General features: G+C 64.1%; 1 protein-coding gene across 1 annotated transcript in view; it reads right to left on the bottom strand.

The window, feature by feature from the left end:
• The window catches only part of FOXO6 (forkhead box O6), a 34,827-nt gene extending 13,865 nt beyond the window's left edge, over window positions 1-20,962 (bottom strand). The window contains exon 1 of the mRNA XM_051772248.1: window positions 20,509-20,962. Within this exon, the coding sequence (XP_051628208.1) occupies window positions 20,509-20,937 (429 nt within the window). The 5' untranslated portion in view covers window positions 20,938-20,962. The remainder of the gene's footprint in view (window positions 1-20,508) is intronic.
• Window positions 20,963-22,681: the final 1,719 nt, after the last annotated feature.

Here is a 22,681-nt window from a genome sequence, read left to right as displayed (position 1 = left end):
CCAGCCCTACACCAGGGCCACCCATCCCCAGCCAGCCCCAGAGCCCACCCTGCCAGCACACACTGAAACCCTCCAGATCATCCCTGCAAGTGCCCCAGCCCTGGAAGTGCCCAAGGCCAGGTTGGACGGGGCTTGGAGCAACCTGGGCTAGGGGAAGGTGTCCCTGCCCATGGCAGGGGGTGGGGCTGGATGTGTTTAAGATCCCTTCCAACCCAAACCATTCCATGATTCTACCAAAACCCCACACAACTTTTTTTTACACTTGCACCTTCATGTCTTGCCCTTGCACGCAGGGCACCGAGCCCCTGTCCTGGGCACAGCCCACCTGGGACAGGCAGGACCAGCCCCTGCAGGGGCACAGACCCCCATGGTCACCCACTTGGCTGGGGCAAACTCATTCCCCCTGGAGCTGGCCAAGGATGGGGACAGGGGGGCAGTGGCAGGAGCTGTCCCAGGTGTCACCATGGCCAGAGAGACTGCGGGCAGTGGCCTCACAGTGATGTCCCTGCCATGGTGTGTCCCCTGTGCCACGGCCCCGCAGGAGAGTGTCAGCCTGGAGATGCCATCACAGCTGAGATGCCCCGAGTGTGGTACCCTCTGCCACAGGGACCTGAGGGACATCAGGCCCCCCCAAGCAGCCCCTGGAAGGCAGCCCTGCCCCCAGGGTCCCACTGCCTGCCGGTCCCACAGATGGGGGGGGCTGCCCCACACCCACACAGACCCCGGGGCTGTCCCAGCAGGGCTGAGCCCAACGAGCCTTTTGTGTCACTCAGGCAGCTGAAAAGTCTCAGTGTGTGCCCAGGGCTGCTCCCCCTCCCCCCAGACCCTGCTGGGACAGACAGCGAGACACAGGGGGGACAGGGCAGACCCTGGCTGGGAGCAGCCCCTGTCACTCACATCCCCAGAGCCCCCCGAGCACACAGCCACAGCCAGCAAGTGGAGCAAGGGCAGCACGGGCCCCCGGGGGTGTCTCTGGAGCTCCAGCCCTGTCAGCTGTGGGAAGGAGGGATGTGAGTGTCCCCCCAGCCCAGGAGACACAGGGAACTGAGGCACAGAGGGGGCGGTGGCAAAGGGAGGAGGTACTGCAGGAGCCAACCCTGCTGTGGGCACCTGCTGTATCCCACAGCCCCAGCCTGGACCCCCTGGACCAGCCCAGCCACCCCAGACATCCACCCCTCTCACCCACAGGGTGCCCTGTCCCCAAGGAGGATGCTCTTAGAGGTCACTGGCACGGGGGGGGGGGGGTGAGCGACTCACAGCAAGGGTGGCACCCCCAGGAGAGGGTCCTGGGGGTGAAGATGGATGGGGGTTCATCCCTATTGTGCCCCAAGGAGCACCACCACAGTGCCCCGGGGTGGCATCTCCTGGGGGCTCCTGGCCCCCACTGGATGCCGGGCAGGAGCCAAAGGCAAATCTGCTCTGGGAGGGGAGATGGAAAAACCTCCCTTTTCCCAGGGGGGTTGAAACAACAGCCCCAGGCCCTGTGCAGGATCCTGCCCAGGATGTCCCCAGCCTGCAGTGGGGTGTCACACACAGCCCCAGTCACACACTCAGGGGCACAGCCTGTGCCCATCCCGCACCTTCCCCTTCAACCACAGCCCACACCACCCCTTGCATCCCATCCTGCAGCCCCCTGTTCCCAGCTCTCCTCTCTCCTCTCCTGTGTCCCCCACGCCCAGCAGCCCCTTAAGTGCCCCCATTCCCAGCCCCCCATGCCCCCCATCTCCTGACCCCCCTGCTGCCCCCCTGCCGGCTGTGCTGGGACTCACTGACCCCCAGAGCAAGAGTTTCTGCTCTGCCCCTGCTCATGGTGCCCCCCCTGCCCCCACAGCTCCGGGCTGGGGTCCTGCCAGCCTGGGCTTACTCATGGCACAGGGAGGAGGGAGGAGGGAAGGAGGGGAGACCTGCGTTCAGCACCTGCCCAAGGGTGGGCTTGAAGCCCCCCCTGTGCCCCTGCATGTGCTGGGCCAGAGATAGAACTCTCCAGGCAGGGATGTTCCCAGGCACCGCCAGCACCCAGCAGCACCCAGGCACCCACTGGGCCATTTTGGGGTCACTGGGTGTCCTGCACAACTCTGCTTATGACTCCCACAGCTGAGCAAGGCACAGGGCAGTCCACAGACCCCTCATGTCACCCCACAGACCTCTCACATCACCCCACAGACCCCTCACATCACCCCACAGACTCCTGGGGCCACCTCACGGACCCCTGGGGTCACCCCACACTGACACACTTGCTCACACACACGAGGCTGCGCCCCGTGGGAACAGCTCTACTGGTGGGTTGGAAAAGGGGAGCCCCCCCGGGACACCCCTCTGCCCCAGGGGCTCGGCAGGAAGGGGCAGCTGGATCCCCTCGGGGTGGGCAGCACAGGGCACAGCGAGGGAGCCCCTGCCAGAGGGGATACTCCCAAGGGGGTCTGTGCAGGAGAGGGGCTGGCTGCCAGCAAGGCTGTGGCTCCCAAAAAACACCCCAGAGGAGCCCCTGGCTGCGCTCAGCTCCTGCCCAGCACAGAGGGCAGAGCACGGGATCCAGGGGAAATCCCGGCCATGCCTACGCAGGCTCCGGTTTCATCCAAATCCCTTCCCTGGGCAGGGCTGAGCTGCCTCAGCAGGGGAATTTCCAGGCTCTGAATCCACTGGTGGAGAAAGCACCTGGAACTGCCACCATCCTGGGGGCTCCCAGCCAGCGACCTCCCCTGCCCTGGGATCCAGCACTTCACCCTTGTGCCACGGGGCTTAGGGGGTATCTGGTCTCTTGGAGATGAGCACTGGGAGATGGGGGGATTTGCCACCTGGGATGGGATGGAGCAAAGCTGTTGGGGACAAGCAGCAAAGCTGTTCACAGAGCGTGGGGGACACCTTCTGCCCAGTGTTTCACCCCTGGATGGGTTCATGGCATGAAGGGCATTACCTGGAGCCAAACAGCCCAGCACCACCATGGACTGGGATGCTCAGCACACCTCACCAGGGCCCTCCTGGAGGTTAACAACTCCTGCCCAGACCAGTCACTCAAAGGTGACCAGGACAAGTGTCCTGGATGCTTCCCAACATCCCTTGGCTATTCTTGGGAACACTGTCTGCCCACAAGCCCAGACACAGTCCCCATCCCTTTGTGCAGGGACCAGGTAGGACACAGGGTGGGCACCGTGTCCCCAAGCCCTGCTTCTCCTCCCACCCCTGAGCTGCCCATTGCTCCCACACCAGGCAGACCAGAGGCCCCTGCAGTGAGCAGAGCATGGGCTGGGCTCCTTTGTGACAGCCAGGGCTGCCTGATCCCCCAAACCTGTGGGCCGTGTGCCTCACCTTCCCATCCCTGCCTTGGAAAGAGCATCCCTGGGACCTGTCAGCCTGTCCCCACCACCCAAGGCCACCACGAGCCCCCACACCAGCACAGCCCTTCCCCCGGTGCTCTCGGGTGGCACGTGGCTGGGCACAGCAGAAGGCAGGGGGTGGGCTGGGGACCCCCACTACCAGCCTGCCAGAGCTCCCGGATGCTGGGTTACCCGGGAAACAGGGATGACATCGCAGGGGATGCAGGGAAACTCTGCCCGAGGTGTGCGGGATGCCATCGCCGTTGCCAGGGAAACAGCAGGCGACATCCTGCAGGTAAGGTGGGTGCTGGGGGGGGGCTGGCAATGCTCCCTGGCTTCATCTTCAACTGCCTGCCACCCAAAGGGGGTTCCTGCCCTGTGGCACGTGCCGGGGGGGCAGTGAGGTTGGCCCTCACGTTGCCATCCCCCTGGGGCACCGGTGAGGTGAGAAGGAGGGGAATTGCCCCTTGGGGACATTGTCACCCCTCCAGGGCTGCTCTGCTGGGCTGGTGGAGCAGGGAGAGAGAAGCTGCTGTGCCCTGGCTCTGGTTGAGCACTCTGCTCCCTGCTCCCCCACACTGGGTCTGCCCAGAACAATGCCCAGGCAGTTCCCCTGCCCGCAGCCCCCCACCATAAGCCCATGGTGAGGGGGCTGGCAGTGAGCCAACCCCAGGGAGGGGGAGCTTTGCACCCCTGTGTCATCTTTGGCTCAATCAGAGTCTCTGCTCTTCCCTCCAAGGACTCCAAAGCACCAGGAACACCCCAAGATTTTCCCCAATGCCCCAAACTTTCCCCATGGGGATGCCCCATTGCCCCAGTCGGGGTGTTCCCCTCTCCAAGCGCTATTTGGTCACATAGGGAGGCAGAAAAGCCACAGCCAAGCCACTGCAGTGGTCCCTGGGCTGCCCCTGGACACACAGTGGCTGCAGGCAGCAGGCAGGTGGTGGAAGGCAGGGACCCTTCCAACAGGCAGCAGGATGCAGGGATGCTGCCAGCCCAGGCAGAAAACCAGCAGGACCAGGGGTAACAAAGAGCCAGGGGAGCCACGGCAGGGCCGGGGGGGAACACGTGGTGCAGGCTCTGCCTCCCCAGGCACAGCTCTGGGAAGGACTCAGCCGGCACAGGCAGCCCGAGGAGGAGGGGGAGGAGAGGGAGGCAGCCACCCTGGGGAGGCAGCGGGATCCCTGTGGGCTGCTGCAAAGCAACAGGAACACAACAACCCCTCCTGCCTCTCTCGGGAGAGTTTGCCACCCGAGGTGGAGCAGTTTTACCTGTAATGGCAGGAATTACATCAGCCAGAGCTGCCGGAGCAGCCGGTCCCAGTGAGCTCGAGGAGGGGCTGGATCCACCCCCTTCTGCACAGCCCCCCCGAGATGGGGCCACTGCCCTCAGAGAGGAGACTGAGATGCTCCAAACCAGGCCCTGCAGCATCCTCAGGACTGGTTTTTACTGCTGGTGGGTGTCTCTGGAGCAATAGCCCCAGTAACCTGCCCCCCACAAACCGGCGGTGATGCCTTGGGCTGTGGGATCAGCCATCCTGTGGCCCAAGGACCCTCTCCGGGTCCAGGCTGGCAGCAGGGACTTGTCTGACAGCCAGAGGAATCAGACACTTGGAAATAAAACTGCCAAAAAAAGGCACCTGGAGGGGGAGGGTGTCACAAAACGTCCAAAAAGGGACAGAAGGAACCAGTGCCCAGAGCACCAGAACAAACCAGCTCTGGACTGCAGGAGACAATGCCCTGAGCCTCCACCCGGCGGTCTGAACTCATCCACAGCCCCCCTGGACATTCCCTTTAGGGTGTTCCTGGGGGGTGAGGGAATGGGGATTGCAGCAGGGGAGGGGGACAGAGGATGACAAGGCACAGGGAGGAGGAGTGGAAGAGGTGGGAAGTCACTCTTCAAAGGAGAGCAGCTGCTCCCGACTCCTGCCTCCCGGAAGGCCATCCTGAGGGGTCCGAGTGCCCGGGGGTGACACCTCCCGCAGCTCCGTGGGGTGCCCGGGCTGGGGGCACCTGCCTGCGGTGCCAGCCTGGGTACAGCCCCCCTGCCCGGGGGTCTCCTCGCAGAGGTGGGGGGGTCAGGACACCCCCACCCCGCTGATTCCCCAGGGGTTCTGGCAGCCCTTCCGACGGTCACCACCCCGCTCCCCGTGGGGCCCCCGCCCGCCCCCACACGCCGCCGGCCTCCCGGCTTCGTGACACGGAGCCCTAATTGAATTAGCCGCTGCTGCCCGGGCAGCGCAGCCTGCAAACCATCCCGAATTCCTGGGCACGGCGCCCGCTCGCCGCCTGCATCCCGGCCCCAGCGCCCACCGCCTCCCCCAGCGCCGACCCAGAGCCGGGGCGCCCCCGACCCCCTCGGGGGTGGGAGCGGGGTCCGCGGGGCTCGGTACCCCAATGACCCCCACGCCGGGGCAGCGCCGGGGGAGCCCCCCGTGCGTGTCCCGGGTCAGCTGTGCCGCGGCAGCCGAGCCAGCCCGTCCCCGCGCCAGCTCCCTCCGCTACAGAATGTACCGAGCCCCGGCGGCCCCAGCCAGGGACACGATGTGCTCCCCGCTCCAGGCCCTGTTTTTCCTGGCCGGGCTCCTGCTCCGCTGGCGGCCGCGCTCTGTCACTCAATGCGGCTTTTGTTCGCTCCCCGCTCGCCTCCCTTCACACCTCCATCCCACCCCTGCGGCCCTCCGAGAGCACTCCGGACCCCGCCGTGACCGTCCCCAGCCCCGGCTGTTCCCGGGCTGACCGTCCCCTGGCCTCTCCCGCGGCTCCACCAGCGCCCCGAGGGCCTTTCCCCTCCCTGCCAGGGCGGTCAGGGCTGCTGGCAGCGGTAGAGGCAACGCCATCCCAAAACACTGTGTACCCTCCTGAGCACCAGCTCCCTGAGCCATCCCCCAGGAGGGAGGAGGTCACTGACCCCCTTCTCCTGCCCACAGCCCCATCCTGTTCCAGGCACAGACTGGCAGCCTGTGGTTGACAGGTCCATCCACAACTCGCCTGTGGGAGTTCTGTGCAGGCACAGCCCCCGTGGATGCCCCCCCTTGCCAGGCTCAGCCCCGTGCCAGCCCCATCACTGATGCTGTCCCAGCTGCACAGCACTGCTGTCCTCCCAGGACCCCCAGGGACCCCCATCCCCACCGGGGTGACACCCATCCACGATGGGATCTGGGCAGGGCAGGACATGGAGCTGCCCACGCAGGAGAGCTGAACACATCCTTCACTCCTGACACCCACTGCAAAATGGGAATTTTCCATTTAACTGGCAGAGGGCAGGTTTAGATTGGATGTTAGGAAGAAATCCTTCCCTGTGAGGGTGGGGAGGCCCTGGCACAGGCTGCCCAGAGAAGCTGTGGCTGCCCCATCCCTGGGAGTGTCCAAGGCCAGGTTGGATGGGGCTTGGAGCAACCTGGGCTGGTGGAAGGTGTCCCTGCCCAGGTGGAATGACATGAGCCTTAAGGTCCCTTCCAACCCAAATCAGGCTGTGATTCTGTCATTTGAGGTCCAGTACAGCAACTGATTTCAGCTTCCCTGTCTTTAAACCTTTTTAATGGTAAAAGCAAAGGAATCCCTATAATCCCAAACAGCCAGTATCCCATTTATTCCACTGGAGTTGCCTCCTGCCTGCCCATCTCCTGCCTTCCCCTTTCAGCCATTTCATTATCTGAGTTGCTTGACCCAAATTTGCTTTTCCTTTGTGAAAAAACCTCCCCACCAGCAAATATTGCCCAACTGACTTGAAACCAGCTCCCCACACCCAAACTTTCCCTGGACCCAAGAGCCATCCCCACAGCCCCTGGCTGGGCACAACAGATTGGCATAAGGATCCCAGTGACCCACACACTGGAATGGTTATAAACAGACAAAGGGACAATCCCCAGCTGCCTGAGCACAGCCGGGCACGAGGCCAGTCCTCCTGCCCCAAAACCTGGGCTCTGGGGCTGGACTGGGTGAGGATGAATAGGAACCGTGTCCCCAGGAGCATGCCCATAACCACATGTGGCACCACTACCTCCAAATCACAGCAGGCTGCATCCTGCTCTGGGGCTTGGCAGGGAGGCAGGAGGGACATTATCTGAGCCCTCACCACCCCAGAATCCCCGGTGGGTCTGGCTGCCGGAGGTACATCCCCCCACTGAGCACTGGAGCAGTCGGCCACAGGGCAGGGAACCCCCCACCGACAGTGCAAACCCTCCCCATGACACCACCATCCCTCTCTGCCCTGATCTTGGCAATCACCTGGCAATGCTCCTTCCATCCCCCCCTGCAGCCAAACGCACTCCCACCCCCTGCACCCCACAGATGAAGCCCGGTGGCACCGCTCCTGTATCCCGTCTATTTTTGCCGCCCCTCGTTTCTCTGCGGCTGTTCCCTTCCCTGGCAGCGGGAGGGGGGTCTCCCCTGCATCCGTCTGGCAGCTCAGCCCCTGTCGCCACGGGGGCATTAGCACCAGAGCTGCAGGGAGCTCCCCGGGGAGAAGTAAGTGGATCAAAGGGTTTTAGCAGCAGACGGCTCCCAGACAAATCTGGATCGTCTTCAAGGCAGCCACTTGCGGCTACAAATGCACTTTCTGCCTGCGGCTCCTCCGCCAAAAGTTTCACACCGGCTTTAGTGCGTTTAACCCCTCGCTGCTCCCGGCCCCGCAGCCACATCCCAGCTGGATGGGGGCTTGGCCCCTCCTGGGGTAAATCCAGCTCTGCAGGAATGGCTGGAGGGGCTGGGGGGCTGTGAGTTTGTGCAGAGACCCTCCCCTAAAAGGTAGGGAGTCCTGAGCCAGGCAGCAAAACCACCTACGTGTCGATCCAGCTCCCTCCAGCATCCCCAGCACCGTGACAAGGGGGAAACTGAGGCACAGGGGGGAGGCAGTGGAAGGCAGTGATGGTCCCGGGGGTACCCACTCCCCCATGCCCTGCCTATGTCGCCCCCAATCCTGGCAGCAGATCACAGGTGACAGACCCCCCTCTGTCCCACCCCACTGCTCCAGCCGGCCCGGACCCCCCTTTCCTGGCCCCCCCAAAGCCAGGCGGTGCTGGGGGGTGGCTGCTGGGAGCAGGGCAGGGAGAGGCTCTGCTGGAGTCTGCTGCCATGAATTATTCAGGGCAGGAGGATAATTGCAGGAGCCCCCGGTTCTGCTCCCTCTCTGCAGGCAGGAGCAGGACTGAGGCTGTGGGGAGGGCTGGGGGCAGGGAGAGGGGTCCCAAGGACCATCACTGGTCCTGCCTCCCTGGGGCTGTGCCACCATGGGGCTGCCTCAGTGAGGCAGGAGGGGACCCCAGGCATCCTGTCCCTGGCTGAGGAGCCACCCGTGCATCTTGGCTGGGGTCTCTGACTCAGACCCTTGCAGCTGGGTACCTTGCTGGCTAAACTGGGAGCTTTGGGGCCCCTGCAAGCCCTGTGTCTCCCTTTGCTGCTTTGTGGCAGCTGCAGGACCCCCCACTTCCCAGCCCTGCACCCCACACTGCACAGTCCACACCCCAAATCTCCCAGCACTGCACCCCAGCTTTCCCACAGCACTGGACCCAACATCTCCCCACCTCACTCCCCAATCCCCAGCTGTGGGGTTGCCCCTCTGAGCCCCACATGGGCATGGAGAGGTGTCCCTGCCCCTCAGGGATGGGCACAGAGGTACCTGCCCCAACCCTACCGTGCATCCCTGGGGTAACCCCGTGTTCCTCCCCACCAGGTCCCCCCCTCAAAGCCCTCTGGCCTCACCACTGACACGGGGACTGGCAGGAGCCTCCCATTGCGTGGCTGGCTCAGGCTCCAGGACGGAGGGAAAACAAGAGAGGCTCAGCCAAAAAATCTGCACAGGGGGTGAGCGGATCCTGCTGGGATCCCAGCACTGCCTGGCCTGGAATGGGCAGCGGGAAACCTCAGCCAGGAGGTCCTGGCACGTGGGAGGACACCTGAGGACACGTTGCTGGGAAGCTGGGGATCCCCACCCTACCCAGGAAGGAACGGCACTGTACCCCCAGACCCACCTGGTGTGGCATCCCAACGGCTGGTGCTGGTGTGCCATGGGGCCGGGGGGGGCAGGGGTGCCCCCCAGCGACACCCCATAACCCACAGAGCACGGGGGGGTCAGGAGGCAGAGCTGAGCACACTGGGGCTCGTGGGCATTGGCACAGAGTCCCAGCAAGAGCAAGTATCCCAGTGCTCAGAGTGCACTGGGCCAACTGGGAATCCCACCTCTGGGCAGGCGGCAGTGCCCCATCTCGACTCCAAGGGGCAGAGCTCACCCAGGACATGATGCTCAGGGCAGAGGGCGGTGGGCACAGCTCGGGGTCTCTGGCAAGCACAGGTGGGTTTCCCAGAATGCAGGTTCAGGGTCCGGGGTGCACTGGGGGAGTGGGTGCAGGATGGTGGGGGTCTGGGCGGGTGGGGTGCAGGCTGCAGGCTTTGGGCTGCAGGTTTTGGGGTGCAGGATGCAGAGAACAGTGTGCAAGTTTTGGGGTGCAGAGTGTGAGTGTCGGGTGCAGGGAGCACAGTTTGGGGAGCACAAGGCAGGGTAAAGGGTGGAGAGTGCAGGTTCTGGGGTGCACAGTGCAGGGTTTGGGGAGCAGAGTGAGGGGTGCAAGGCACAGGCTGCAGGGTTCAGGATTTGGGGTGCAGGCTTTGGGGAGCACAATGAGAGGTGCAGGATGCAAGTCCTGGGGTGCAGAGTGCAGAGTTTGGGAAGCAGAGTGTGGGGTGCAAGGCATGAGGTGCCGAGTGCAGGTTTTGAGGTGCAGGATTTGGGGTGCAGGCTTTGGGGAGCAGAGCACAGGGTGCCAGGAGCGGGTTTTGGGGTGCAGGGTAGTGGTCTGGCACAGCACAGCACTGCAGGGAGGTTCCTGCGTGCCCGGGGCCGACATTCCTGCCACTCCCACCCGTGCCCCCCACACCCCACACCCCACCCTTGGCTCCCCCAGCGCTCCAGGGCCGTGGTGCCCAGGCCTGCCCTGCTGTGCCCAGGCAGGCTGTGCTGCCCTGCCAGCCCTGCCAAGCCTGGCACAGCTCCCTGCTGCAGCCCAGGCACGTCTCCAGCTGCCTGGCATGGTGTCCCCAGCCCCTGCCCCGTCCCACTTGCCTGGCCCTGCTCCTCAGGGCTGCCCACGGGGCTCTGCCCAGCGTTATGCCTTGTGTTCCATCCAGCAGCTGCCAGAACACAAGGCACAGCGGGCACAGCCACAAGGACATAGTGGGTCCCAGGGCTGGGTGGGCACTGGCTGGTCCCCTCGTGGGGGCAGAGGGTTTAAAATCCACAGCAGGACGAAGGGTGTCACAGGGAGTAAATCAGCACCCTCCATCCCTCTGTCTGACACCCACATCCCCGGGGACACACTGCCAAAGACATCAGATTTTTTCAGGCTGCTCTCCTGCTTCCCGTATGTGCCTGAAAATTACGAAATCCAGGGGGAAGAGGAGCCACTCCCAGTCCCCCACCAGCTCCTGTCTTTCACCTGTGAACTCCACTGCCACACACACCTTCAGCACCCAGCACCGACCCAACGGGGCCCTCCGTTAATCCCCGCGACAGAACAGAGCTGGTTGTGACAACCAGCACCATAACTGAGTCACACCTCGGGAAGGGAACAAGCACAAACCCTGGGAAAGAGACTCCTTGCCTTGGCTTTTTGTTTTCCCTCCAGCTCGCAGGTAATAGCCAGGAATGGGCAAACCCTCTTTTAATGGACTCTTAATAACGCCGTAATTTCCCATTGCAGGGAAAGTTTTCCAAACAGTCAAAGATTCAAAACAAAGCAATGATTGTTCCTATTAGCATTAAATTCTACTCTGGGAGAGAGAATAAATCAAGCAAGGGGATTCAATTCAAAACAGAACTATAAAAAATCCAATAATGATTTTTTAATATTAATAAGAAAAATATATTGTTATGCACCCTTAGCATTTAAACTTCTAATCCAATCAGCGCAAAGTGCAGAGATAAATCACAGCCACGGAGGAGAAGGGAACAACCATCAAGCAGGCAGCAATAAAATGCTGTCTTACATCCCTGGGACAGGCATAGGTTTGACAGTCTCGAAAAAAAAAGCTGAAATTTATGAGCCTGTCGCTTCACGAGCTTGTGAATTCCTTCCCTGCATCCCATACACACGTTCCACCTGGGACAGGAGGTGAGAGCGGCTGCTGGCCGGGCAGGATGCAGGCAGGAGGCAGGCAGGAGGCAGGCAGGAGGGGATGGCCGCTGTCCCGGCTACCTGAACCTGGGGGTGTGGCCGGGCAGAGCCGAGGATTTGCCCACCTTCATCCTGCTGAAACCCACCCCCAGCAGCCGTCAGAGCTCCATCCGGCTGTGCCGCAGGATGGGATGGCTCCCGGTGCCCTGCAACCACAGCAGGAAGGAGCCAATGGACCCCCTGCTAAAGGTGGTCAAAGCGTGGTCCTGAGTGTGGTCCTAAGCACAGTCCCAGTCCTGGTCTGCCCGTCTCTCCCATCCTTACAGATCACGGTGGGTGTTTCCGACCCCGCGCCACCAAACACACCCGAGGGGCCGGGCAGGCTCCGGGGATGCTCCGAACCTCATCTGCCGTGACACGGTGCCCACTCCCCCCAGCAGGGATCGATACCAGTACGGAGCCAGTGGTGCCCGCCCCACCCCTCCGTTCCCTATCCCTGCGCGGGGGATGCCAGGCAGCCCTTCCCACCCTCTGGATCCGCAAGGCAAAGCACACGGCCACGTCCCCCCGCAGAGCTGCCCTGCTGGGCTGGGAAATGCCCCCGGCTGGGCCAGGGTCTCAGTGTGGGAATAACCTGGCCAGGGTCTCAGTGTGGGAATAACCTGGCCAGGGTCTCAGTGTGGGAATAACCTGGCCAGGCTCTCTGCAGCTCAGGCCGTGCCAGGCTCCCCACAGCTCCTGCTGTGCCATCCCCACTGAACTCATTCTGTCAACAGCCCCACAACTCCCCCCGACTCAGACGGGCTTCTCTCCCTCATTTATCGGCTCCGGCAGTGGCTGTGCTGCCACCGCACTCAGCGACGAGCCCGGGCGAGCAGCAAAATGCACAAAGCACGGTTAGAAGGTCTCAGCCCCCCGTGGCTCCCCTCAAACCCGGAGCTCAGCGCTGCTGCCGAGAGCAGCTCCATCCCCGGGAGGGGAATGCCGATCCCAGCACCTGCAGCTGCCGGTCCCAGCCGAGCACAAAAGCCATCTCAGCCACGCGGGGAGTTCCCGGCCGGCTGGCAAAGCGCTGACGCCAGAACCCGGGCGAGAGGGCGTTTGGGGACAGGGCCCGGCCACGCTGCTCCTGCTCGGGAGCACAAAGGGCCTCCTGCCCGCCGGCTCCCAGCTGCTGAATCCTGGGGGAGGCTGGTGGGGAGGGAAAGGATTAATCACGGCTACTGCAGATCCAAACCTGACACGTTTTGGGGCGTTTCTGCTCCACTTTCCCTTCGGATGGTTTGGGCAGAGGGGTGGGGAGCAGGTGCCATCCCATCCCCAGCCTCCCCAGCTTGGCACCACTTGACATCCTATCCCAGGGTAGCAAAGCTGCTCCTGGAGGAGCCGAGGGCACACAGGCCCTCCTGGCACTGCGCAGTATCTTTTAAATAAAAAACCAGTGCTGAGGTGGCCATATATACCCAGCATGGAGCACCAAATGGCACTGGAAGCATCAGGCTTGGGGTCTGCTCCAGACAGACGGGTGGCCCAGGGGCTCAGCCCTCCTGCAGGGAGGAACCCTGTCCAGGCCGAGGAACCCATGTCCTGCCACCCTCACCCTGCCCTGCCAGCCTGGCTGCCGGAGGAGGTGCCAGTGATCCCCGGGGCAGCACAGTCACCAGCGCATGGGGCTGTGACTGGAAAGTGCTCGGGGACCTGGAGAGTAGGCAGTGCCACCACCGAGAGCAGTGCAAGGCTTTCCCAGCGGGCTCCAAGCAGGACCTGGCACCCTGGCACGCAGCACCATCCCTAGCACATTCCTCGGGGACCTCGGCTGGCACGGCCCCCCAGACACGTCTCCTCCACACCCCAGGGCTGGCCTGGCTGCAGCCTCCTCCCAGTCCCACAGGAGATGAGCCAGACTCCCCGGGAGACACCGTGGCTGCCATGAGGAGGGCAAGGGTGTTGGCAGTGCCAGGCTGCCCAGCCATGGGGGCCGTGGGCACTGGGATGTGCTTCCCAGGGGGAACACCCACAGCCCCGCCGGGGGTACCTGCGTGGGGTGGGGGAGCAGAGGGGGTTTTGGGGCGGGGCGGGGTGTTGAACTTTTGAACCCACAGGCAGGAGATCAGTGCATTACCTTAACGCAAGTTAAAAATAACCGTCTCGTCTCCCGAAATGAGCCTGTCTGCAATTACAGCTTGGCATGTCTGCTCCGGAGCGTCCCCGGGCTGGCACCGCGCCAGGCGGCGGCGGCTGCGAACAACCCTCGCCTTTCTTCTCCTCCGTGGTGGTGTTGCCTTTTTTTTATCTCTTCGTTTGTTTTTTGTGGTTTTTTTTTTTTTTTTTTTGCAGGGGTTTTGGGGTTGGTGTTTTTTTTGTTTTGTCCCCCTTCCCAAGTAAATCCAAGGTTGGCTGCTCAGCACCCCCGGCTTGGGCTCCCCACCCCATCCACCCACCCAGCCACGGGCACGTCTTCAAAAGCACCCACTGCCCACAGCGTGGTCATGTTGTGTCCCCAAGGACATGTTGTGTCCCCGAGGACAGGGGGACACTGCCACCAGCCCACGCTCCCAGGAGTGGGTGCAGTGCTCGGTACGAGGTGTGTCTGAGGGTCCTTCCCACGCTGCCCTTGCACCCCGATGCAGATCCGAGTGTGGGGCGTGGGCTGAGCGTGTGTGGGGAGCCTGGCACACCCCGGACACACGCACAGGAGGGCGAGGGAACACGTGCCAATGGAGACGTGTGGGCACAGGCAGTGGGTGCCCAGCAGCATCGCTGTGGGCAGGCACAGGCAGGGGTCTGCCTGCACCAGGGGAGCCGGGGGGGAGCCACCCCACTGCCAGCATCCAGGGCTGTCTGGGCAACCTCCTTGGCCCCATGGCCCCAGGGGAGCAGCAAGCTGGGCTGCACCACTGCCCATCCTGGCATCCCTGGCTGGGTGCATACAAAGTGTCACCAACCCCAGCAGCAAAGCCCAAGAGCCTCCCTGCTGTCAAGCCCTGACTGGCATGGAGAGATGCACAGGGTGGCACAGGAGCGGTGGGGAGGGGAAGGATGAGTTCCTTGCTGACAAAGTAAGCACCAGGACGAAGAACCCACTATCACCCCATCCTGCTGCAAACCCCTGGGGTTTTGCCCACAGGACAGCAGCAGTTTTGGGGAATGGACACCTGCTAGTGGAAGGTGTCCGTGCCCATGGCAGGGGGTTGCAACAAGACAATCTTCAAGGTCCCTTCCAACCCCAGCCAGTCTGTGACTCTGTGATTCTCCAACACCCATAGCAGACCCATAGCCACACAGACCCATAGCAGGCAGCAGCTCAGGATGCCCCAGGACGCTGGAGTAGCCCTGCTGGGAGGGAAGGGACCAGCCTGCTTTGGGGGTCCCCGTGTCCCCCCCAGCGTCGGGTGCCTCCTCCTCCCCGCGGCGGGTGAAAGCGAGCTTTGTGCCGGGGCTTTCAGTTCTCCTGGGCTGGCACCCGGCCAAGGCACCACATAATAATGAACAGATGCTGTCCAAAATGAGCCTGAGCGGCAGACAGGCGAGCCTCCCGTGTCCTTCCATAACCCAAAGTGCCTTTCACCTCGGCTCTAATCAGGCACCTTCGGTGGGAGCCGACAGGAAGTGTCAGGCTAATTAAAAGTAATGGGAGCGAGGAGCAGGGACCCCACTGGGGGGTCAGGGGCAGGCAGCTGCCTCCCCGCAGGCAGGGCTGGGGTGCAGGGGGGTGGCAGGGCAAGGGGAGATCCAGACCCAGCTCCAGAGCATCCCCATGGAACATCCAAGGGCATGGATGTGGGGCTTGGGATGAACCCCAGGCAGCCTGGGGATGGAGGTCCAACCGTGCCCAGAACTCGTTGGTGCACTGGGAAAGGGAGATTCATCCCCTTCCTGTGGGGTCCCCGTGTGAGGACACAGGGCTGACTGGTGTCCAACCACATTCCCTACGCCCAGGGGACCTCCCACTGCCAGCAGCATCCCAGTGAGGGTCCCACTGGGATGGGAAGCCTGGCCAAGGAGCTCGAGCTCACTCCCACAACACGTCTGGCCTGACTGGGAGAACAGCCTCCCTAGAAAAATATTTACAAGGCTTTTTAATTATAAAATTCATTTTCTAGGCCAGGATGCTGGTCCTCTCATCCCAGCACCGGGAAGCAGAGGGAGGGATGCACACAGGGATCCACGGGGGGATGGATGGAGAGAACGCTGGGCTGCGAGCGCTCTTCTAGTCCACGGGATCTTAACTGTAGTTTATATTCCAGTGGTTATTAAAAATAAAGGGGGAGAGTAGGGGGGAAGCTAAGAGCAGAGCAAGCTGTTCATTTGGAGCCTTTCCCTGGGGTTTAATAAAGCCCCACTCGCTGCTGTAGTATCATTTTTATGCTATCATAAAGCTGGACCATTTAGCAGGTTTGTGTTACTTCAGCAGTTAGCGCTGCATGAGAAGCGATTCCAGAAGAAGGGAGAGAGGGGGAAAAAATATTAGAAGATGAAAACCTCCAAAAGGAGAGAGAAAAATGAGGTGGGAAGGAGGAAAGGGGATTCCTCCCGGCCACGCCGCCGGCAGTGCTGCAGCGCGTCAGGGCAGCTCAGGGGGATGCCAGTGGGCTCCCCCATCCCTGTGAGAAGCCAGGGACAGGCAGGAGACACCCGCTCCAGGCCTGGGGTGCTGAAGGGTCAGGGACCCCAGCCCAGCATCTGGGGGGACCCTGCCTGTGCTGTAGGAAAGGGTCAGAGGGGTCCCCTCACATGAGGGGATCCCAGGGGTGTTGCACCTGTGGGGACCAGAGAGCCAGGGCGGCTTATCCAGGAGCTGTTGGGAATGATGGGGGTCCCTGAGGTGAAGGAGCCGCAGTTCCTCCCGGCCCTGGGTGGTCCCCAGGATGACCGGACGCTCCCAGCCCCTCTGCTCCCGGCCCTGGGCAGCTCTCTGGGGAGCATCAGGCTCTCCGTGCTGCTGGAAAAATCTCCATATATGGAGAGGATGGGATCCGTGACTGAGCCGAGCTGAGCCAAACCACCCCAACGGGAGCCCCCACCGGGCAGCCCCCACTCAGCCGAGGTCCCGGGGCCGTGCCCCCACAGAGCCCCCTGAGCCGGGGGCACCCCCAGGGCTCATCCCAGCACAAACAGGAGCTGTGCACCCCAGAGACCGGTCACCCCATCCCCCCCGTGAGGCCCCTCTTCATCCCTGTGCCACCCCCATGGCAGCACCCCCGCCCTCACTGGCACCCTGACTGCCTTCCATGAGGGGAAAGTCGTCCCCATCGCTCCAGGTGCTGGGTTGGAGCCTCTCCAGCTGCACTGGGCAAGGCTCCAGAGGCACTGTCCCCATCCAAGAGGGCAAGGGCCGGGGCTGGGGCAGGGGGTGGCACCAGTGGCAGAGCCACAGAGCCAGGAGCTGCTCCCCTGGAGGATGCCCTTGGGGTGCCCAGCCAAGCTCTGCTCCCGTGGCCACAGCTCAGGGGTCCCCACGTGCAGCAGGGAGGGAAAGCACCCTGGTCCCCAAACCCCCCAAATCCTTGAGCAGCAATGGGCCACACTCTCACCCAAACACCATTTCCACACCTTTTTCTCCCTAATTCATTTCCATCATGCCCTGCAAGAAGACGGTGGCACTCGGTGGGGGGTGTCTCTGCATGGCAGCCCCCAGCCCCGAGCACACAGCACTCCCGTGGGCCCCCAGCCCCTGGCAGCCCCTGGCAGCCCCTGGCAGCCCCTGGCAGCCCCGGCCCCCCGTGCTCAGCCGACCCGGCAAGGAGGAGGAGGAGGAGGAGGGAGGGCTAGGAAATTAAGGTTTTCAGTGCTGTCAGAGCCGCATCAAACAGGCATCCACCAGCTGATGGCTTGATTGTTATATTTTGGATGTCAAACCGGAGCAAGCAGAACCCTTTAAAATGCATCAGTGCCGCTGCCTTTCTGACGGAGGGTGTTGGTTTCCCATTAACGAGAGGGAAGCGTGAGCTGGAGCAGAAAACTTCAAGCGCTTTGGAATTGATAAAATAACAACTCCCTAATTAAGCAGAACTGTCAGTCAGCAGGCACCCGCTGCCCTGCATCGGGAAGCAGCAGCAGCAGCTCCCGGTGCACAAGCCTGACACGCCGGCTCAGCCCCTGCAGCACGGGGGCAGGGGGGATGCACATCCCGGGGGGCAGCAGCCAGAGCCCCCCCACACTTTCTCCATCACACCCAGCGGGGTCCTGGTCCCAACACTGGGCACAGCTGAGGGGTTTGGGTGCTGTGCCTCGGTTTCATGAGTTCACCATGAGTGATGTGGCTGCTCCATCCCTAGAAGTGTCAGATGGGGCTTGGAGCAACCTGGGATAGTGGAAGGTGTCCCTGCTTGCTCGTGGCAGGGGGTGGAACGAGATGGTCTTTAGGATCCCTTCCAACCCAAACCATTCCATGAGTCTCTGACTATGAAACCATGTCATGCAAAGCACAGCCTGGCAGAGGAGAGGTCTGACCCCAAAACACACCCCGTGCCAGCATGCTGCCCATCTGAGAGACAACAGCCAGCCTGGGGCACACACTCCTGAGGGACACATGGGACACCGTGGCCAGGTGTGGGTTCAGCATCCCCACCACCAGCTGGATGCAGGAAGGGGTATGGCTGTGAAGGTCCTCCCAGTGCCAGAGCAGGGCAGAAAGGTTTTGGAAAAGTCAAGAGTAGGGTTTGAAGTGTCCAAGGCCAGGTTGGATGCGGCTCTGGGCAGCCTGGGCTAGTGGAAGGCGTCTCTGCCTGTGGCAGGGGGGTGGAACGGGATGAGCTTTGAGCCCCTTCCAACCCAAACCATTCCATGATTCTACAAAGTCCTGCCAGAGCAGCAGCCCTCGGCCAGGCCCCCAGACCCCCACCATCCCGCTCCCTCCAGGAGGCTGAAAGGGGCTCATTACAGAAGCAGCCGAGACCTCTCTGTGACTCTGCCATGAACTGCTGTGGCCCTGCCACGCTTCTCCCTGGCCTCGGGCCGGAGGGACACGGCATCTACAGGGCTTGAAACAGCCACCAGTGCCCACTACCCCAAAACCAACTGCCCAGCGCTCTGGGTGCTCCCTTGGCACCCAGGGGAGGGGACACTGGGGGGGGCAGGGGACAGCCAGGAGTGATATGGAGCTGTCGGGAAGGTGTTTAACCCCGACATGCTGGTGTCTGATGAAACTACTGCACAAAGGGGGCCTCTGCTTCTCGCTCCGGGCTATTGTCAGCCCTCACACCACCATCCCCAGCTGAGGACTGAGCACCTGTAGCACCAGGAGAGGCTCCAGGGCACCCCGCTCTGCCCTGGGCACCCCACTCGGGCCAGCCCAGAGTGCAGGCAGGTCAGGCAGGACTCTTCGCTCAGCCCAGCTGGGGGGTTCAAATCCCAGTGCCATTGTAAGGGCAAGGGAGGCTTCCATGGGGGAACCAGCCCACAGCAGTGCAGTCCTGGCAGCAGAGCCACCTGCCCACAGCCCAGGCAGAGCCCTGGCACATGCTCCAACCTGGAGATGGGCCAGGAAAGGAGAGAGCATCCCATCACAGGGTGCACACAGGTGAGCCCATCTGAGCAAGCAGCCCCTCTACATGCCCCTGGATTTGCAGCTGGACCCTGAGCCTGCCCTCCCCTTGCATATCATGCACCACGAAGCCCCCACTGACCCATGTGGCTGCCTGGGAATCCCTTTGCTCCTCATCCCAGCCCTCCCAGGCCCCAGTCCAGAGCCTTCACACACCTCCCCGACACATCTCCAAGACCCCATGAGTGCATGTCCCCTGCTGTCCCCACCAGGTGTGAGTCTTGGGGAGACCCTTCTCTGCCAGTACGTGCCCAGGGCTGTGCAGGTCTTGCCCCAGGTGGAGGTTTGAGAGGCACCACACAACCACCACCTCCTGCCACCTCCACAGCCCCGACACCCTTCCCTGGCCAATCTCCACACCAGGGGGACACCAGCTGCCCTTTGCCCACCCATCACGAGTGGGTGCCCAGCCTCCACATAACATCAGCCCCCACAGCCTGGATATAGGTGCCACAGATTCCAGCCTTCCTGCCCCAAAAGAGCCCCATTTTCACCCAAGAAGGACCCCCTGAGGTGGGCCGGGTCCGGAGCCAGGACTCGCGTGCCAGGACCGCAGGCTGGTGTAAGAGCCCCCGGAGCCTCCTCACACACTAATCACACTGGAGGTGACAGGGCTTAGGGGAGGACTTAAGAGAAACCGACTCCTTTTTACTGACACCATCTGGACACAGCCGATCTCTTCCCCCTTCCCAGCGCAGCACCAGCCGGGGGGGCAGGGGCCAGGCTGACCCCCAGACCCAGCGCTCCCCGTGCCCTTGCCGGTACCAGGGATCCCCAGCTCCCACCAAGCAAGATGGGAATATTGTCCCTGCTAGGGAATCCTAACGAGCCCACAGTGCCAGCCGGGATCGGAGCCGGGGAATGCCAGCTTGGAGCTGAGGGGACCGTGTGCTGCCTGCACGGTCCCCCCCGGGAGGGGGACGCAGCCCCGGGGAAGGCGGGGGCTGAGGCGGGAGGACGCACTGGGTACAAGCCAGCCCGGAGACACCTGTTCGGGGACAGCCCTCCCTCCGGCTGTGCTCCCGGGCACGCCACCGGCACGCGGGACCTGGCACGGCAGGGACAGGAGAGCCGTGACGTGGGGTTGTCATTCACCGCACCCCGGTGCTTGGACACCTGGGAGAGCCGGCCACGACCCCGCTGCCCGTCGCCATCCCCGACCCCCGGGAGGACGGTGGCCACGACTCCGCTGCCCGTCGCCATCCCCGACCCCCGGGAGGACGGTGGCCACGACTCCGCTGCCCGTCGCCATCCCCGACCCCCGGGAGGACGGTGGCACCGCTCCGGCGCTCAGCTCGAGCCTGGCGGGTGACACGGGGACGAGCTCACCCCGGTTCTAACACGCAACACCACGAGGCACCGGCTCTCCCCAAAACTTGTCCGAGCCCTTATCTCCCCAACCGTGAGGACAGCGGGGATCCCCCAGATCGCCCAACCAGAGCCAAGCTCCGGCTGCCCCAGGAGAAGCCTCCAAGCTCTGGCACACCTTCGGGAGAGGGGCAAAGTTGCGCTGGGGTTGGGGTCAGGGGGTGAGGTACCTTCCAGCCGGCGGAGCTGTTGCTGTCTCCTTTATCCTTAAAGTAGGGAACGTATCGCACCATCCAGTCGTAGATTTGCGAGAGGGTGAGGCGCTTCTCCGGCGAGCTCTCGATGGCTTTGGTGATGAGGTCGGCGTAGGAAAGGTTGCCCCAGGCGTTGCGCCGGGAGGTCTTGGCCTTGCGGAGCTGCCCCACATCCGCGCCGGGGGGCGGCGGGGGCGCGGCGGCGACTCTGCGCTCCACCGGGGCCGCCGCGTTCTCGGCTCCGTCCCCGCCGGCCGCCAGCGCCGGGGGTCCCCCCGCGCCCCCATCCTCCTCCTCCGCCGCCAAGTCGGGGTGGGGGAGAGGCCAAGTGCAAGAGCGGGGCCGGCTCTGCGGCTCGAAATCCGGGTCGATCTCCACCTGATGCGCCTGGAGCTTTTCTTCCATGGTCCCCTCCCCGCCGTCCCCCTACAGCCCCCCCCGGAGTTACGGGCGGTTTCCACTCAAAAAAAAAAAAAATAAACACACAACAAAAAACCCAAAATCTCGAGAGGGAGAGGAGTGCGAAGGCGGGCTCCTTGCCCGGCTGGAGGGGAGAGGGGAAGGAGGAGCCGCTCGGGTCCTGGCGGGGGGAGCCCCGAGTCCGGCGGCTCTAGGAGGCGGCTCTGCCGGGAGCGCCGAGCCGGGGGACGCGCTGCATGGTCCTCGGCCGCCTCTCCAGCCCCGGCCGAAGCGGGGGTGTGTTTTTTTGGTTCGGATTTGGTTTTGGTTCGGTTTTTACCAGCCGCGGAGCTCCGGAGCGGTTCCCGGCTCGGCGGCCAGCGGGGCGGCTGCGGGCGGGCAGGGCGCGGGGGCGGCCGCATCCATCGGGCTGGCTCAGGCAGCAACAGATGAACCGGGGCGAGCGGCGGCGGGCAGCATCCTCGGCCGGGCACCGGCGCGCTCCGGGGCACCTGGGCGGGGGAGAAGCGGGACGGAGCTGGGGGGGGAGCCCTCGGCGCGGCGGGCGCAGCCTCCCGCGGGCGGCCCGGCGCTAGGTCCGGCGTTGCGGCGGAGCCATGCTGGCGGGCGGCACGCACCTGACAGCGCCGGCGAGGGCGGCGGCGGGCGGGCTCCCGCCCCTACGCCCCCCCGCTCCGCTTCAGCGGCCGCGCACCTGCCCGCCGCCGCCGCCGCCGCCGCGCTGCCGCCACGGCGCGGGCGGGCCACATGCTGGAGCGGCTGCTCGCTCGTTCGTGCGTTCCTTCGCTCGCTCGCTCCCTCCTTCCCTCCCTCCGCCGTGCCCGTTCCCGAATGCGGGCGCCGCCGTGACACAGGGGGAGGGCCCGGAGGGGCGGGGGGAGGGCGGGGGAGGGGAGTGCCCCCGCGCCGCGCGGGGCAGCGGCGGGGCGGGACGGGATGGAGCGGAGCGGAGCCCCCCGGCCCCAACCCCGGCCCCGCGCCCCCCCCGCCTGGCCCGGGCCGCGACCCCCGCCCGGCCCCGCCGCGGCCCCACGTGCGCCCCGGGCGCCCCCCATTGTAGCCCCGGGGCCGCCACCGCCGCCCCATTGGCCGGAGGCGCCCGGCGGCCACGCCCCCCCGCGCGCTGATTGGCCCGGCGCCGGCGGGACGCTCCGGGCGCGAGGGGGGGTGAATGGGGAGGGGGGAGAGGCCCCGCCCACCAAGGGTGACGTCACGGACTCCGGCTGCATCCGCGCGTCACCCCGGGCAACGCGGGGCACGCCCCCTTCACTACGGGCCACGCCCCCGAGAGCCTCGGCCACGCCCCCGCCGAGGGACATCCCGCGAGCGGCCCCGCCCACCGCGGGCAGACACGCCCCCTCGAAGGAGGCCACGCCCGTTCAGATGAGGCCATGGCCCCGCCCACCCTGCGGCGGCCCCGATCCCGACCCGGCCCCGACCCCCGTCCCAAACCCGACCCGGCCCCGACCCGGCCCTGCCCGCAGCCCGCCGGGCCCAGCAGCCCGGTGGCTCCCCGGTGGTGTCACCGCAGGGGACGCGGTGATGTTTAGTCACACACACGAAGCCCACCCGGGGCCTGGCAGGGCAGGAGGGCAGGGGCGCTGCCCCAACCCGCGCACCCCCGGCACCCACGAGGGTGCAAACACCTCATCCTGCACCCACACGCATCTCTCACCCAGCACGCGCGGGGGACACACGCCTGAGCCCTGCCCGTGCCCACCCTGCTGCC

This window comes from Manacus candei, unplaced genomic scaffold, assembly GCF_025592945.1.
Source record: "Manacus candei isolate 608988 ecotype Guabito, Panama unplaced genomic scaffold, ASM2559294v1 h1tg000151l, whole genome shotgun sequence".
NCBI lineage: Eukaryota > Metazoa > Chordata > Aves > Passeriformes > Pipridae > Manacus > Manacus candei.
The sequence above is the reverse complement of the archived record's forward strand: the minus strand, read 5'-3'. Positions and strand labels throughout refer to the sequence as shown.